The 18301-nt window shown below is 37.5% G+C and overlaps 2 protein-coding genes across 6 annotated transcripts in view; one reads left to right on the plus strand and one right to left on the minus strand.

Annotated features, from left to right (window-relative positions):
• The window catches only part of dlgap3 (discs, large (Drosophila) homolog-associated protein 3), a 200952-nt gene extending 186857 nt beyond the window's left edge, over window positions 1-14095 (plus strand). For all 4 annotated transcript variants that reach the window (XM_058754475.1, XM_058754477.1, XM_058754476.1 and 1 more), the window contains 6 exons: window positions 278-786; window positions 881-975; window positions 5065-5543; window positions 5722-5813; window positions 8107-8253; window positions 8766-14095. In XM_058754475.1, the coding sequence (XP_058610458.1) occupies window positions 278-786; window positions 881-975; window positions 5065-5543; window positions 5722-5813; window positions 8107-8253; window positions 8766-9050 (1607 nt within the window). In that variant the 3' untranslated portion in view covers window positions 9051-14095. The remainder of the gene's footprint in view (window positions 1-277; window positions 787-880; window positions 976-5064; window positions 5544-5721; window positions 5814-8106; window positions 8254-8765) is intronic.
• Window positions 14096-14242: 147 nt separating this feature from the next.
• On the minus strand, window positions 14243-17931 carry ilf2 (interleukin enhancer binding factor 2). Of its 2 annotated transcripts, none has more exons than XM_058754481.1 (14): window positions 17780-17931; window positions 17203-17262; window positions 17057-17099; window positions 16879-16983; window positions 16605-16682; window positions 16420-16522; window positions 16238-16303; window positions 15999-16115; window positions 15515-15593; window positions 15350-15437; window positions 15200-15261; window positions 15000-15114; window positions 14837-14927; window positions 14243-14753 (listed from the first exon to the last, which is right to left on the minus strand). In XM_058754481.1, the coding sequence occupies exons 1-14, from the start codon at window positions 17782-17784 to the stop codon at window positions 14602-14604; spliced, it is 1164 nt and encodes a 387-aa protein (XP_058610464.1). In that variant the 5' UTR covers window positions 17785-17931; the 3' UTR covers window positions 14243-14601. The 2 variants fall into 2 exon arrangements, with proteins under 2 accessions (XP_058610464.1, XP_058610463.1); XM_058754480.1 differs by lacking the exon at window positions 17780-17931 and adding an exon at window positions 17600-17661.
• Window positions 17932-18301: the final 370 nt, after the last annotated feature.

Here is an 18301-nt window from a genome sequence, read left to right on the forward strand (position 1 = left end):
GTGTCCATCTTTTTTCTTACCTACAAAAATGTGCCTAGTACTTGATGCCTGTAGCAGGTTTTGTACTCTACGTCCGTGCAACCTTTCCTCTGTTCTCCTTACTAATGATTTTCCTTCTTCATTTCCTTCTTCAGCAGAAAGTTAACTTAACTCAAAGGAAGAGTATGTTTTATTCCTTCTGTGGCGACTGTTTTGAATGAACAGCCCTTCATCTTTCAAATGAATGATACATTTGAATAGCAGTCTTAATAAAACCTTTATGTCTTTGTCTGTCTAGTGTTCCCATACAGGAAAGGACCCCCTCCTCTTCCCCCTCGCATGTCCAAGCCAATGATCTCTGTGACCGCTCAAAGCAGCACTGAGTCCACTCAGGACGCTTACTTCCAGAGTACAGGACAGCCCGCTCTGGTCCGGCCCAGACAGCACAGCAACTCTGTGGACCTGACGGAGAGCAGCGGGGGCCGTAGCTCCAGAGGTGGGCACTATCTTGGCGGGGGCACTGCACGTGTCAGACAGAGCAGCAATTCCGCGGAGAGTCTGAACGGCAGGGCCCTTCAGAGCATCGCCTACCCTGGTGGACCTGGTCCAATGAAACCGAAACACAGCAGCTCAGCTGATAACCTTCTGGAGGGGCCCAGGGGATCTAGGGACCGAGCTGGAGGCAGCCTGGGAAAATCAGCCTCTCTGCCCCAGAACAGTATGTCCCTAGCTAAAGCTCTGACTGGAGGAGAGGAGTTCAAACAGGAAGCACGAGGGAGGAAGTGGAGACCCTCTATTGCAGTGCAGGTATAAGAGAGGATAATCCCGTGAGAGATTCAGCCTGAATGATGTCTCTCTCTTGTGAAACATTTTGTTAAATGTCTCTCTTTGTGTTTTCCAGGTGGACAGCTCAGAGACGTTGTCTGACTCAGACCCAGAAGGCAAAGCGCTGAGAGAGGTGCACTCCATAGGGGTTCAGGTGGAGGATGACAAGAGGTAGATTTAGCTTGTTTCATATTTCATCTCTATATCCTATAACATTTTTGAAATGGCATAAAATGGCACAGTTTTATAACCTCTGTTGATATATTTCCTAATGAGCAGTGGAGTATTGAAGGGCCCCTCGTTTAATTTAAATTGCCAATAGATTTTCATTTACATAATAGCCATGAATCATGAGTTGCAACTTGCTATTGCTGGTTGGTGGCAGTTTGTATTAGTGGGAGGGATATTCTCATACTAGAGAGCATTTCATTAATTATAATGAATAATTATTATAACTGTTTTTTGGGGTTTTTTTACATTCCTGAGTGCAATATGAGTCGTCAGAATTTATTAGAGTAAATTTTAGCTATGTATAATAAATGTGTTACATTTGGGTGTTTTAAATATGCTAAATAGCTGGAAGCTGGTGTTCCTTTTGAGTAAATCAAACAGACACAACTAACTAATCAGTGAAGTTACTCTCTGGTTGATTATATGACAATGTGTAGTTAAAGATACACATTATGGGTTTTGTCAGTAGCATTTTATAAATAATAATACAACATATTAACCATTATAGCTACTATTGTTTAGTGTATAATCAAGTCCAGTTAATTGATTGCATTTATACATCCTTTAAAAAAGTCATTAATAATTCTGTGTAAATGCAACTTTTTTATTGAAGCTCTCATCATTCTGTGAAGGATTTGTATTTATTTTTTCTTAATTTAATTTAATTTATTAAAAGTACTAAAAGAATCATTAAGTTCTTTACAATTCACATCCTATATATATATATATTAAATCTGTTAAATTTTGTCAAGATCTTTGGTAAACAAACATGTTCGAGAATTGTTGGGACTATGCAGTTTAAGGTGATATTAATACATTTAAGTGTTTGATTTTAAAGTCATCTTTGTTTTGTACAATTACAAATCTTGTACACTTCTTGATGTCCAATGTAAAGTCTAAGCAGTTGAGAACCAGTGCTCAAACTTACAGATTAATTCAATCTAACAGATTCAGGACTAAAAGCTTTCATGGGCTCTTTCATTATCTCTCTGATATTTGCATTTGTTCTCCTGATGTCAGGGGTGGTTGGTTTATTTCTGAGGTGGGGTGGAGTGTGAATGTGTCAGTGTTAGATGAGCAAGAGGTGCAGGTGCAAGGTTCACACACACGCAAGCAAGCGCACACACAGTGGGTGTACGTGCTAGGAACACAGAGTGAGGTGAGAGGGTATAATTAGGCAGCCATTACGCAATACGCCAAAACCTGTGAAATGATGTCACTCATCCACGAATGAGCTTAATATGCTTTGTGTCTTGTGATCATTAAGTACCCTTGTCTGCCTCTTTTTTGATTTAGCAGAAACACTGTTAGTTTGGAGTCTTTTGGGTCATATTTTATGTATTTTTGGAATTGAGACATTAAAGGTTTCAGTACAAGTTAAAGGAAAAGTTCACCTAAAAATTAAAATTTGCTTTAAATGTACTCACCCTCAGGCCATTCAAGATGTAGATGAGTTTGTTTCTTCATCAGAACAGATTTGGAAAAATGTAACATGTCATTAGTGGATCCTCTGCAGTTGACATGAAAAAATCATAATAACCCACATGTACACAACACAACTCCATCAATTAATATGTTGTGAAGTGAAAAGCTCTGTGTTTTAAGAAACAAATCCATCATTAAGGTGTTTTAACTTTAAACCATCACTTCAGGCCAAAATACCAGTCCAAAATCATACATAAGAGGACTTGTATTTTAGCAGGAAGCAAAATACAAGAATACAACAACAACAAAAAAAACGTTTTTGAAGTAAAAAAGCGTCATTATTGCATTTTACAAACACAGCTTTTCACTTCACAAGACTACTTCTGGACTTGTGGACACCCATTCACTGCAGAGGATCCACTGGTGAGCAAGTGATTAAATGCTAAATTTCTCAAATTTTGTTCCAATGAAGAAAAAAACTCATCTACATCTTGGATGGCCTGAGGGTAGGTACATTTTCAGCAATTTGTGGGTGAATCATTCCTTTAACCTCAATAATCAGCATTTGTGGAATAATGTTGATTACCATTTTAAAAAATCAACGTATCCCTCGTTTTCTTACAGTTGTGGCACTCACAGTGGAAGTAGATGCAATCTGTAAATGTAGTACTATAGACACAAGACATAAACAATAGTAGTAGAGAGTTAATATAGATTTAGCATTTACAGGTTGGTTAGTATGACAAAGCAACACCACATGACTATAAAAAATATGATTTTAAAAGCTTTAAGTTTCAATTGAATGCATGTAAATGCTTTTACAAATTTATAAGCTTCACATTTCTGCTTTTAAATCCTTCAAAATTGGTCCAAATTACTTCCATGGTAAGTGCCTCACTGTAACTTACATTTTTGCTTTGGTTAAAGAACACAAAGTTATCCACCTTTTTCTTCAATGCAGAAGTAAGCCTATGGGGTGAGACTTCCGGTTCATTAGCCATTATAGATAAATTACGAGAAGAATAACAACGTGCAGTAAACGGTAAAACTGTTTGCACTACAAAGCAGTGCATTCATAATTAAGATACTACATTAAAATAAAATGGCAAGACACAAATTTTCACTATCAAGCAGCAAAACAAACTGTTTTGTACTGCTAAAAATAGCTGGAAGCAGATGAGACCGGAAGCAAGACCTATAGAATTTACAAATGGCCCATTTTTACAGCAAGAAAAATGTGGATATACTAAAATATACAGGTAACTATATATTAGGGATGGTAAGATTCACAGATTCACATCAGAGACCAAGGCATGTCCTGAGAGTCACATATAATAAAAATTAACATTTCTGACTGTTTGAAATAAATAAAAATAAAAGCGAACTACCATATTGCAAGCATCATATTTTTTTTCCATTGCATCGCATTGTGTTGAATCAAATTGAAATTGGATCGCACTACATTGTAATGGGGTGAATCATATATCATTAGGGATGCACGATATCGATTTTTGCCGATATCCGATATTTTTCAACTCAATTTGGCCGATAGCCAATGCCAATACCGATATATTTCCTTTTGTTTGGAAACAACGTCAAGTCTGTCCTGTGCAGAAATTATAAGCAAATTGTTTTTAACTTTGGTTAAACTTATTCGTTAGAATTAAATAAACAATAATTAAGTTATTTTATAATGACAGTACATTGAAGATTTGAAAATAACTATAAATAAACTATATTCAATCGCTGCATTTTTAATTATTTTTTTTTTTTTTCAAAAGATGCAGTGGTAACCTTAACATTTTAAGATTTAATATTTTGTAAATGGTCTAAAGAAAAGGGTTGTAAAAATTCTGAAAATATTTATAGCACATGATTTGTTAAAAAAATATAACATATTACATATTAATGAATAAATCAGTATATAAAAATTTATTTAAAGTGTCATGTTTGTGTGTTTTTTTGTTTTTTTTCATGTAAGCTATAGCTTATGACCTTTAAATCCAAACTTACTCATGATTTTACGGCATCAATTACTGCTTAATTTAATCAGAAACACAGCCTAAATATTATTTGTGTATTTTGCTTTCATTTTATCAGAAGTAGGCCAACAGCGCCCGCTACAGAATTAAAACTCTTTACACCCCATTCACACGGGGCGTCGGCGTCAACGCTTGACAGAGGGCGTGTCTGAAGCTTGGTGTTGACGCGACCGTCATAGTGACAACAGCCAATCACATTACTGGTGTTGAATGAACGGGATTGGCTAGAGTCTGTGCTAGGGTATTTGCATAAGGCAATCTTAATCTGAATTTTTCAAGCGCCAACGCATGCCTCAGCTAATCAGATCGCCTTATGCAAATACCCTAGCACAGACGCTAGCCAATCCTGTTCATGCCGGGATAGGTCCGATAATATCGTGCGTCCCTATGTCACATTGCATTGGTAGCTGATATATATATGTTTAATGTATTGTATCATTGTCTATGCATCGAGATGTGTATCGCATTAGCCTCAGTTATGGAGATGCACATCCCTACTATACATCAATATTTCGTTCTACCACTATCTGAGTTTAAATTGACCTATTGTTGTTTGTTCCAGACGAGCCCGTTTTAAACGCTCCAACAGTGTGACAGCAAGTGTCCAGGCTGATCTTGAGACAGAGGGTTTTGGTGGGCTGACAGTCCCCACTCAAGACAAGAGCCTGCAGTTCGGCTGCTCATTCCAGCGTCACTCGTCTGAACCAGAATCAGCTGGTCAGTTTGCAGAGTATCGCACAGTGCACACACAGGGCCAGTGGGCCTACCGTGAGGATTACCATAGCGGTTACACCAACGAGCCTGGCCCTCCAGAACTGAGGGCCCTGCCCCGCTCCCACTCCCCTCTGCCACTGGCCCCTGACCGTGGAGTGGGAGGCTGGAGCGAGGGCCCGAGGAGCCTCCCTGATTCGGGCCGAGCCTCGCCCTGCTTACGAGATGGAGAGTTCTTCCTCCGGCTCCTGCAGACAGAAGTAGAGAGGATGGAGGGATGGTGCCAGAACATGGAGAGAGAGGCAGAGACAAATGAACTGCCAGAAGAGGGTGAGTGAGGAATACTTGGGGTAAATGTGACATGGGCTAAAAGGCCCAAAACATTAAATTTTTTTGAGTTTTCATTTATTTCATGGGTTCTTCAATCTGTAGTGTTTTGCCCACAGAACAGTTCCTTCTGTCTAAACGCTGTTTTTTCCCCTTCTGATTGGTTTGTTTTGTGATTCAGTGTTGGAGCTCATCAGAGGAGCTGTCGGCAGTGCTCAGATGCTCATGTCACAAAGAGTCCAGCAGTTCTTCAGAATGTGCCAACAGAGTGTGGTGAGTGTTTTGAAACTGTCCTTACCTTTTTTTTTTAGAATCTATATCAACTATATAGTACAATAATGTGATAAATACAATAGAAATACAATAATATACAATAAATACATGGGAAAGACACAGCTAAATAACTTAACATTTTGTAAATAGAACAACTTTACTATCCTTTACTATCTTTGAGTTTTATAATAAAACTGATTTTTTTTTTTTTTATATTTGTATAGCTTATTTATTTATTTCTATACTTACCTTCATGTGACCTACTGTAAAAATAAAATAAAATACAATGATAATGTGATCTACTTTAACTACCAAACAATAATACAGGTGGTAAAACAAAAAGCCACATGTTAAGAGTTCATCATAAATTTGACTGTATTTTATTGTAAAATACATATAATGTTCAACAGTTTACAGTTTTTAACTGTATTGTATAAGATTTTTTCATTGGCTTTTGAATTATTCCAGAAAATAAGCTCTGCTACTAAGAAAAGTTTATGATTCATACGTTTTCATCATCATAATCTTTACAAATGAACACAACTTTAATAAATTTGGAAGTCTAAATACAATCACCAGAAGTAAAAAGCTAAACATAGACTTTAAATGAACTACACCATGGTCACATGACTTCAGTGTCACCACCATTAAGCTTCCAACAACCCTGAAAGTTTTAGTTTGGCTAGTTTGCAAGAGCATGATTATAAACACAATAGACCTCGAAAAGCAGGAAGATTCAAATAGTAGCGTAAAAGAACTTCCGCTGCAGCCTCTATCAGTGGCTGTGCCCATAGCACGGCATTGTTGTGGATTATTTATGTAGAATTCAGCACTTATGTGTCTTCTAAAGACACCAATCTCAGTTTACGACAATTAATTGAGTATTATGAAACGAAGGAATATGTTGTCACGATATCCCGATGCGTATTTCGTGACTTAAACAGGAGCGTGCGAGGCATACTGTATGTGTATAGGCAATTCTTCACAGTCTGATCACCTTATTTCATTACAGAACAGCGAGAAAACTATACAAACAACATATCACATTAATAAGCATTAGAATTAGCCAAAGCTTAAAACATTAATTATGATGACTAAAGACTGTATAGGAGGATTAAATTAAAGGTTTAGGGTAAACTTATTGTATTAAACACATTTTTTTCACTTGCTGACTTTATGATGCAATCCTCTATAATTGCATCAAATTGAAGTTGTTCAAATAAAGAAATATTTCCAGCCCATAGATGATAATTAAAAATAAGTTTGATTATCTTAATCGAGTTATTCTCCGTGATTGCATGCAAAGATTGAATATCATTATACTGTGAACAAGAGCGGGAGGTTAATCACAATAAATGTAATTCAAAAATAAACAAAATAATATTAAAAATAAAATACAATCAGTCCGAGTAGGCCTATTCCTCTGGCAGTAACTGCATGCTCTTCATTAATCTGACTGGCAACTGACTGGCAGCGCTGACAGTCGCGTTGCTGATAGGCTAATGTTACACATTAAAATGAAGGATGACATGATACATGGTATGGAATCGGTATAAATACGCAGTTTTAACATTGATGTTTATTGCGTCAATGTTCAACTAAACTAAATTAGTTTAATTTTCTTCACAAAACTGGCGTCTGTCCATTGACAATAAAGCAAGCAGAAATTCCTTTACGCTACTAATCGGAGCCAGATGTGACGACACGCGGTCTGTGATAAAGGCCTATAGGGGTGTAAAAGTGGACAAGTGAGAACATGAGCTTACCTGTTTAGCGTGATGATGAACCCTGTTGAAAAAACAGCATATGCTGGTTAGGTATGTTTTGAAGCATGGAAGCTGGTATATGAGCTGGTTTAAGCTGGTCCTAAGCAACTAGCTCCTGCTCAGGACCAGCTCATAACCAACTTATAACCAACTCAGGACCAGCTTAAACCAGCTGCCATGCTTCAAAACATACCTAACCAGCATATGCTGTTTTTCCCCCACTAGGGTCCCATTTAGCCACTTAGCAACTGCCTTTTTTCAAGTATAAATGTAAAAATAACTATGTTACATTACTACTAAATAACGTTATGTATTTTATGTCATAGAATAAAATGTAAAATATCTTAGGCTTGTGTTTACCACAGACCTTATTTCAGGCATTTAACCCCCTTAAGCCCATTCCAAAAAAAAAAAAAAAACCTGAATTCGGGAAAATGGAACTGGAAGTGCTAACTCGTTTCCAGGTTTTGGCCTACAAAAATATGCCATCCCTGCAGCACTCTATAATATCCCCCCTCTTCTCATAGGATCCTTCATCATACCCTCAGCCCAGCACTCAGGATCTGGCCAGTTATTGGGACCTCCTCCAGCTAGCCATCGAGGACGTCAGGGTGAAGTTTCAGGACCTCCAGCGGCTGAAGGACTCGGGCTGGAGATTACCTCCTGAGAAGAAGGTGAGAGTGGAGTTTCGCTCTGCTCAAGTCACTGCACAGCTCCACTCCAGTGCCAAAACAGCAGCAGGCAGGAGAACCGCCCATGTGCTGGGCCCCAGCAGCTCTCTGCCATCACACAAACACCTCAGCAAGAAAAGGAACTAAACTACAGGAGGAAAAAAAAAAAAAAGACATGCATGTTCTGGAATAACATCTGATTTACTGCCTAAGAGCTGTTCATTTGCTTTGAGATATTAAAGCCTAACAAATCTGTAACTAATTTCTCTGTTTTCTTTCTTTTTACTGTCTGCTGCTTCCACAATGTCATGTCTCATCCTAAATACACTAATCCAAATCATTCTTATGTTGCAACTTCATGGTGCTGTCCCTTCTCCGTACATGTCTTGGTCTCCATCCTCTCTGGCATATCCTCTGCTTGTACGTGTGCGTTTTCGGTGTCTTTCCCTGCGTTCCCGTCCATCCTTGCATTGGTCATCCATGCTGTCACGCCACTCCCTTGCTCTTCCTCTCAGGAGGACAAGAAGGTTCCACCTCCATTACCAAAGAAGCCAGTCGGTGGCGTGACGGGCAGCCTGCGTGCTGACAGCACAACTGAGGCCGGAGGTATGCTAGTGGTCTCGCGAGGACGTAGCGTTCCCGAACGGGAGAAATCGCTGGATGTGGGTGACCGGCAAAAGCTGGAGACGCGGCGCAGGCTGCTCCAGACCAAACGCTCAGCCTCTTTCCGTCAGAATTCTGCCACGGAGAGCGCTGACAGCATTGAGATCTACATCACAGAGGCTCAGACGAGACTCTGAGTCACTCAGACCCCTCTGGACCCCCTTAAACAACCACTATGGCTCTTCTCTGGCCCTCTGCACAGACGTCCATGTTACAAAGCAGCCAGAGAGCGAATGCCATTACTCACTTTAGTGTGATGGAGAACTTGAGATGGCTTACTAGTATGCTGCTGGTGTTTGGATGTGAGCTTACACATTTTATTTTCATTTTTTGTTGAGCAAGTGTTATTATTCTCAGAAAAAAGGGCTCAACCAGCACAACCAAGTGTTTCAAGATTGAGACTTTTGTAAGTCCACAAAATATATAAAAATGTTAGGACTGTTTTAATGAACCACGCCAACACATACGGGTGCAATATCATATATTAAGAGAATCTTATCTTGTTATTTTAAATAATAGACCTTGTTTTGATATAACCTTGGCTGTGTATGTGTTTCTTAATTGATCCCACAGTGTGGCGGACGTAGCCCCTTTCACTGTGACACAAGCGCACTCTTGAGGCCAGAGTAGAGCAATGCACCCTGATGTAATTTTGGGCCTGAAACTGAATGTCTTAGCAGTGCAGTAGTAAAACTCCTGAAAGCAACTTTTGCAGTATAGATAAATGCCTTTTTAAAGCCAGTTATTAAATTACCACAGGGATTCATCTCCCGTATAGTGCAATATCACTTTGCAATTGCAGTCGGGCTTCTCATCAGCCCAGTGTGAAGACACATGTCTTAAAAAAGATGAGAGAAAAACACACAACAGAAACATTCGAGCTCTGAGGCAACAGCCACGCTTCCTGAAATAGGACAGTCTACATCATAAGACTCTTCAGAAACAGGGGTGCAGAAGACAATCTTCAATTTCACACATGACCTGCACACTGAAACATGATCATACAGAGAGGAGGGGAAGCATCTTGTCCATTTCACCCCCCTGCCTTTTTTGTAACAGATGAAAGCCCTCTAACATGAAATCAATGTAGCTTCTACATTTTGCCTGAGCGCTTTAAATTATTGTGGTTGCCCCCCCCCCCCCCTCCTCCCTCGTTTTTTTCTTTTTTCTTTTCAGAAATTAAGAAATTAATCAAATCACTTTTTTCCCTCTTTAAATTTATCTGAGGTGCAAAACAAAATAATATACTTCAGATAATTTTATAGAACAAAAATAATGTGTCCACTTCACACCAAATGTTAATTTGTGGATTATTTAAAAACAAAAATGCTGTGTTAGTTTAGGTGGTGAAGTCTTCTGTGTTTATGGAAGAATGGAAACATTAATTAACACATAAATGTGATAGGAAGAATGGATTATGTGTTTGTGTGCATTCAACTTCTCAAATCGCAAACTGGAAACAAGATCACACAGCAATTCTTTCAAATTCCATCTATTACTTTCCTTTTTTTTTTTTTTTTTTAATGAAATATGTTGATTTTGCATGAATGATCTGAACTTTTTTTTTTTTAACTATGGAAAAAGTAATGGAATAATGGAAAATATTTTATTGGGAGATGTATATTTTATAAAGTACATTTTTTAGATTAGCAGATAAACATATGTTGTCAAAAGTGATGTTAAAATATGTTATAAAAGTGTCTAAGAATTTACAAGGTAGGGATGTGACAGCTCTGTGGACTTTAAAAAAAGTGGGCAACTCACCGCTACACACTTCAGCAGAATTGTGTTGTTTTCCTCATTTCTCTTGTCAACCTCAAAACAGACTGGCTAAAGACTTTTGACAAAAGAAGAATAGATGGTTGACAGCTACTTGCCATGTTGTCCATGGGCAAAAAATATAATCTGTTTTCTATGTCTTGACTATCTACACGTGCCTAACAGCACTATGTGTGGCTTTTTCTTTTTTCTTTTTCTTTTTTAAATCTAACTATTCAGTATTATATTCAATACGAAATATATAACTCACACAATATGTATTGTTCTAAAAATTTGATTTGTTACACCTGATCCAGCTAATAACCACCTCACACTGGATGTATCTATGTAACCTGCATGCTTTTATTAATCCATGAAAGAATTAACAAACTCTTCTATCAAAACTGTAGATCTTTATCCACTGTCTGGAAAAAAGGGCAGGAGTATTTATCTAATTATTTATAACTACACCTACATTTCTGTATCTAAACAGATATCTAAACTGTATCTTGTTGGATTTTTTTATTTTTATTTTTTTAAATCAATTAATTAGTCCAACAGTTTTTATTTGTTGTTGTTGTTTTGTTTTTTTTCTCAGACATTTGTACTTTTTTTCATTTACTGTTGCCTTCCATTGCTTTTTTATGTATTTATTTATATATTATTTATTTATTTATTTTACGAATACTTTATGGATAAAATATCCATCATTTTATGAATACATATTTGTTTTAAGCTTCAAAACCGTAGTAATCACAGTCAACTTACACATTTTTTGGAAGCAGCAAGTCTAAGATGACAGAAAAGCACAACAGACTATTTCCTCTTCCACTGTGAAGGACTTCCTGCCTTCTCAAAACACTGAAAGACTATGTACAACATGCCGTTGGGGTTTCCAGTGCGAGAAATAGGATGATCTCTTATCAGGGCCATATGTTTTTGATATACCAACGAAGCTTAATTTCAAGCAAGACTGACCACACTTTCCCCTTTGCAAGTTGTTTGCCTTCTCAGGCACTGACAGGAATCAATCTGACGCTCAAACGGACTGCTCAGAAAGACTATTTTGATGGCCTTTCTATTCTAACCAACGTTTCCCAATGTAAATGGATTGATGGAACCTAGTCAAATACAATATTTAATGGCTGTGTCTCTCGCTACATCATGTCAAGCTTCCCATGTCAACACATGACCCGATGGTATGCTGATTGTCGGTTTTTAAGACATCTGGTGTCTTAATAGGTCAGAATGGATGGCTGAAACTCTGCCATTGCTCCTTTAAGCTGAAAAACGAGTCTAAAAAGTGTTGGCGAAGCCTCTGTATATGCCGTAAACAGATTTAGCTAGAGTAAGTGATGAATATTTCTTCGTAGCACAGAGGAGCTTGTAGCAGTGACGTAGACGTTACGTTGGATTCTATAACGCATTACAGATCACTGGAAATTACATGGGTCATAGACTTACAAACAATTACTGTGTAATTACAAATACCTTCTCACGTTCCGTTGTATTATGTACAGTAAATATATCTGTTGCAATTGAAGTTGTTATTATTAATATTCAATGGATTGTTGATGATTCCTGGTATTATTAATAATTTCATATATAATGAAAACTGTTATTGCAATTATGACTATGAGGAAATCTATTCTGTATTCTCCAGGGTGTTCATGTGTAAAGAGCCACCCGATTTAGATTTTATTCTATTGTTTGTAATTGCTGCTAATGTAGAAAATAGCCCTGTGGAAGATGAGACAAATTGAAAAATAACAGCTAATGTTAGGCACATCTCTTCTAGCAGTTGTGTGCAAGATTACAGAAAATGTCAAATGAACATGTAGATCTGAAGAATGAGTATTCCCTTTTCTTAACGGAAAAAGAAAATATATATAAATGTTTGGCCAGTTTGTGATGTAGCAAAACAAATCTGTTATTTTTTAATTGTTCATTAAGTTGCTCATAACACTGCATTATAAGAACATTGTGGAAAAATGGATTATTAGTGTTATCACTATTTCTGGTTGTTATTATTATTATTTTTTTTAAATCATATATTTGTTTGATACAGTGCCAAGGTAAAATAATTTCATTTTGTATCTATGCTTTTTACATTATTTTACCAAACTGCAATAGCTTACAACTTCACCTTTTTCAATATATTATTTCCAGATTTGAAATAAATCTGAATCTCTTACCATGTGTTGCAGTTAAAGGGTGAAGGCCTTATGATGAGCAATGGCACAGCTGAAGTAAAATACATGGATCATGTTTGGTCTTTGGTCACTGAGATGTACAGCTCAATGTCTACAAGCATTAAATCAGAGATGGCACACTGTGATGTGGTAAACCTAAACACAGAATGTAATATTGTCAACGGTTGTAAACGTTTTCTAAAAATTACTATAAAGCTATTTTAGCAAGGTAAAATAACTGCTGTCCACTTAAGTGTCCAGTTATTATCCTCATAACATTTCACAAGATCGTATCCATTTAAAAAACGCACTCACTATTTTTATTAAAATCATAAACTTTTGAAAAGTCTGTTTAAAACGTACTCACATAAGAAGAAGCCACCGTTAAATTACGTTTAAAGCAGGAAACATAACTATACTACCGTCCACACCAACGGACGTTAAATTCTGTTTATTATAAGCGCGCGCTAATCAGCGTCGGCGTCATCTGCCGCTTTCTTCAGAAGCGGAAGTCGTCATTTTAGTCAGCAAAAAACAAAACAACAACAAAAAACATTTAAATAAAAAAATACAGAGAGCGAATGATAGTGGCAGTTCATCCATTGCTTCAACAATGTTTGGGACCATTGTCATTGGTTCCATAGCATTCAGCTGCAAACCCACAGCACTATCGGTGACAGCAACTTCAGGACAGCAGATTCAGACCAGGGGCCAGTTGCATAAGAGATTAAGACTTGTCTTAAAACTTAGTCAGATATTTTTTTTTTCTTTAAGTCTGGTCATATTTATTTATGCTAGTTGGTAAGACTAGTTCTTAAACTTAGCCTCTATGAAAAGACTTCAGTCTTATGCAACTGGCCCCAGAAGGGTGGGGATTATAGCCTTACTGAGGTTAGTGGTAAGGTGTGGATAGGCATTCTCTAACTTCCGATCAGAGACTTCCGGCCTGGTCCTGCCGTCACGTATGACACTGCAGATCAGTAGCTGGACATACCTCATTAGTAGAGATAAAGGCAACTGGTAATATTGTGTGTAAAAGCAACAGCATTTAGAACAACTGTTTGTGAGGTACTGTACCCCAAAAAATGTAAGTCATTTACTCACCATCACATCATTCCACACATAAAATTCCCAATTATCTTTAGTGCACAAATGAAGACATTCTTTCCAGTCTTTCATTCTTTCATTTTTTTTTTTTTTTGAATGTGGTATAGCTCACCCACACGTGCTTGACAAGAAAAACCTCATTTTTGGGTAAATTATCCAGTAAAGCCCAAGATCAGTCAACACAACAAATGGACTGCGTGCAACCTAAAAATACCCAAGCAATATTAAAAGAACTGTCATTTAAAAAAAAGAAAGAATGCAGAAACATGGTACAAAGGAGGAAATAAAAACTTTACTTTATCCATCAGTGATAAAAAATACAAACCAAAAAAATAAAATTAAAATAAAGCACACCACATGAAGCCAAATTAAGTGATTCAGTCCTTTTCCTAGACATAACCGTATCAAGAATGAGCTGAGGCGAGAAGACAGAATGATGTGCCTTTTGGTCCTTGTAAGAGCTCTCTGCTATTTACTACCATGGCTTTAACTCTAGGAGGTGCAGACAGATGTACAGAAACCAAATGTAGATATACAGGGGACTTCTGGGTAAAACTTATGAGACAGATCTCTATTAAAAACCAACATAAATACAAATGACCAGGCCAAAACTTGGTCAGAGACCACTGTATTACTCCTGGGTCTCCATGCTTTCATCTTCTACCTCTCCACCTTCCTCCAATGCTTCATCCTCCTCTTCCTTGCGCTCTGGGGGTTTCTCATAAGCTTTTTCAGATGGGGTGACAATCACTCCATCCCATGTAGACATCTCAGTGGTGAGATCTACAGATAAGCATCACAAACATCAGCCACTCAAATACAACTACATAGATCAATTTAATCTGAAATAAACCTCAAACACTTACAACTAGCATCTCCTTCAAGGCCCAAGATTTTTCTGTATCCTCCATGAGAGAGAACCCTCACCAGTGTTTGGGCTGTGAAACACACCATGTCCTGCAGAAACAAATCAATTAGATTACCTGTATTTTTAACACTAAATTACCTGCTGACTGAAGTTTGCATTACCTGCTGCTCCAGGGTCATGACAGTGTGCACACGGAAGTTTCCGCTTTCACACGGATCAGTGATTCCTACAGAGCCTGGCAGGAAAAGACCTGCGGCGAGCATCTGAAGACAGCGCCTGCAAAACACACGCTCATACCTCAAAATCCACAGAGTTTGACGCCCATTACCACAAGCAAGACAAACAGGCAGTACCACCTTACCTGTAAGCAACGTTGAGTGGCAAGGGCTGCCTAGACGGGTTGTTCATCACAGCAGAGTGTCCCTATGAAGAGAGCAACATTACAGGCAAGTCAGCTGGTGTAGTGCAGAAAAGATTAGACAAAAGTTAAGACTCTGACAACAGTGCTCACCAGCAGATCTAGAATCCAGGGTGTGAGAGGCTCAAATCCAGGGAATCGGACTCGCAGGTCTTTCAGCAAGCGAATCAAAACTTTCACACTGAGTCAAGATAGAAACCCAAGTAAGACACAAAACACATTTGATTCATTAAAGCCATTAAGAGAAAGTGTACTTACGTTGACTGAGAAGCGTTCTCCTCAAACCAGCGAGCGTGACGAATGGCTGCCAGAGCACTTTGCAGAACCTTGATGTCCACTGCAAAAGGAAGATTAAAAAAATAAATAAACTTTATAATTCTGGTCAACCGAGGTTACAGAGAATCGACAAATGCCATATATTAAAGCTCTGCACAAATGTAGACTAAATAAATTGCTAAAAACAACCATTTTAAACATCACAACATTAGTGTACAGTATGAAAAAAAAGGATATTTGTTTTAGGTTTGCTGAAGATTATATTTATGTTATTAGTGTTCTTTAAATGAACATTAGATGATAGTAAATGTCAAAATAGGCTAAATCAGTGTGTACAATTAAATTTCCAATATTGACAATAAAAGAGAAAAAGAAAAGAGCAGAATTGTACAGATAGCTGGTACATCCCTAGTAAGAAAAGCTCATTTGTAAGAATACATGTGAAGTGTTTGAGTGTGTAACATACGGTGGAGCTCTGGGTCCAGTTTGCGCAGGTTGGGTGGAACCGTGGTGATGAGGATTTTCACAGTGGCATCAGCAGAGCTGATCTCAAATCCTGTCTCGTTGGTCAGCATGGACAGTACTGAAACAGGGGAAAAATATTTTGAGAATTTCTCATTGATTTTCTTCTTTTCACTATTTTGATTACAAATTATTTTTCCTTCTATGCTCCGATTGGCTTGCCAGATTATAACCCATACTCACCCTCAGAAGGGTCCTGTGTACGCAGGGTCTCAACTACTTTGTTTCCCAAGGCAGCGACAGCTTCCACTGAACAAACAAACAAAAAAATAGGATCATCAATAAACAAAGCATACTTGGGCTAGTGATTAATATATTAAGACAGCTAAACAGAACATCACAATTCATGAAATACTGAGACTCACGGGTGGGTAAGATCTTCAGGATAACCACGAGGTCGGCTACATTGTGTCCGGCTGTCATGGTGCCCTTTTTATATGAGCCCACTTGCCTTACTTCCTCAATTTGCTAGGAATTGTTGGACATTGATTAGTATTACAAAAATACTGGGGGAAAAAATGTAAATGGACTTATTAAAATGTCTTCTCACCACTTCAAAGTTTCCAGGTGCTACGATTAGGTTGTCAATGACGTTGTTAATCTTAGTGACCAAGGACAAAATGGAAGCCTGAGACAGAAATAAATAAACAAGAGCAAGAAATATTAAACTAATAACTGAGACACCCCTAACACATAATTTAAGACTTTAGTGTTAATATGGAGGGTGATGAGGTGCTATCATCTGCTTATGCAACCTAAATGGACAGGACTCATTTGACTGTTTTGGCAGCATTTATGAAAAATGAAATGAAAAATCAATGTACCTGTTCAGAAGGGGTAGGACTGAGGTCTTGGTTTCTTTTCAGCAGACATTCACTGAAAGCAGACTCATCAGGGGCTGGCTTCACTCGAGGAAAGGCCATCTCACACTGCAAGAAGAGATTTATGAGCTGGAGGCTTGTTGTTTCACAAAGCAAAGGATCAGTGTAGAACTGTACTTACAACATAGAAGTCAAATGGTATGTGAGGAACAAAGGGCCGATACCTGAGAGAACAGAAGGCATAGACAATGTCAGGTCAATACGAAGAAATTAAAGCAAGCCAATTAAATAAAAAAAAAAAAACAAGCATATGCATAAACAACGCACCCCTGGACCAAACCTCCGCGGGAGCCGAACCGGCCACCTCGGCCCCTGCCACGATCTCCTCTGAGAAACACAAAAAAAAAACAATTTCAGTAAATTAAAGGGGGAACATATACGGAAAAAAAGTTTAAAATGATTAAGAGGAAACAGAAAAAAAAAAAAAAAAAAACTAAAATGTGTGTGAAAGATTAATTTACGTGCCAAGCAAAAAATAACTTGAGAAAACGAGCATCATTGTTCATGTCAATGCTAGGTTCTTCGTTCATTCATTCGTTTATGGATGAACGGTCTCATTATTCGGATACATAGCGTTTAAAAAAATTGTTAAAAAATAAATGAAGATTAAATACAAACGCATCGTTTAATCCCTTTTTAAAGAATATACTTTAATAATACATACATTTTCTTTCTGTTATTCATCAAAAGCACGGCGGCTAGCAGAACAACATGCTAACAGGCACCGAGCTAGCTTACCACCAACAACAAAAAATAAAATAATAAAAAGCTAAGGTTTGATGAACCTCGGTTTGTATCTTAAGCACATGCTATTTTATTTAAAGAAGAATAAAACAATTGGTACCTCATTGCGTAAGACGTTTTGCCAGTTTAAAAAGGACACACGCTGGTGAAAAATACACTGCCTCCGCCTGCAACTAGCCGCTGGTCTGCGCTTCCCTTCCTCGACGGATGTTGCTTTTCATAATACAAGTCCGGGATAACCGTCAATAATAAAAGTCCGGGAAGTTATAACAAAAATCCAATTCGAACTATTCGTTGGATAACAAAAAATAAAAATAACAAATAAAATAATAATAATATATAATGTAAATTAAGAACTAGTTAAGCATTGACTTTGATCACATGGACTCTTTTGTAAAGACGGTCAGATAGTTCTACACTTAACAGCGTTTATGCTAGAGTGCAACTGTCATTAAACCAAAAGGGGATTTTTATTGATTTATTTATTTTTAATACTGTTCACTCAAATATTTTTGCTAATAATATAATTTGTAATGGAGAAATATGCATTGAATAAATAAATTACATAAATATATATACAACTACATAAACATTTACTAAAATAAATAAAATAAACATTTAC

Source organism: Onychostoma macrolepis, chromosome 19, assembly GCF_012432095.1.
Source record: "Onychostoma macrolepis isolate SWU-2019 chromosome 19, ASM1243209v1, whole genome shotgun sequence".
Lineage (NCBI taxonomy): Eukaryota > Metazoa > Chordata > Actinopteri > Cypriniformes > Cyprinidae > Onychostoma > Onychostoma macrolepis.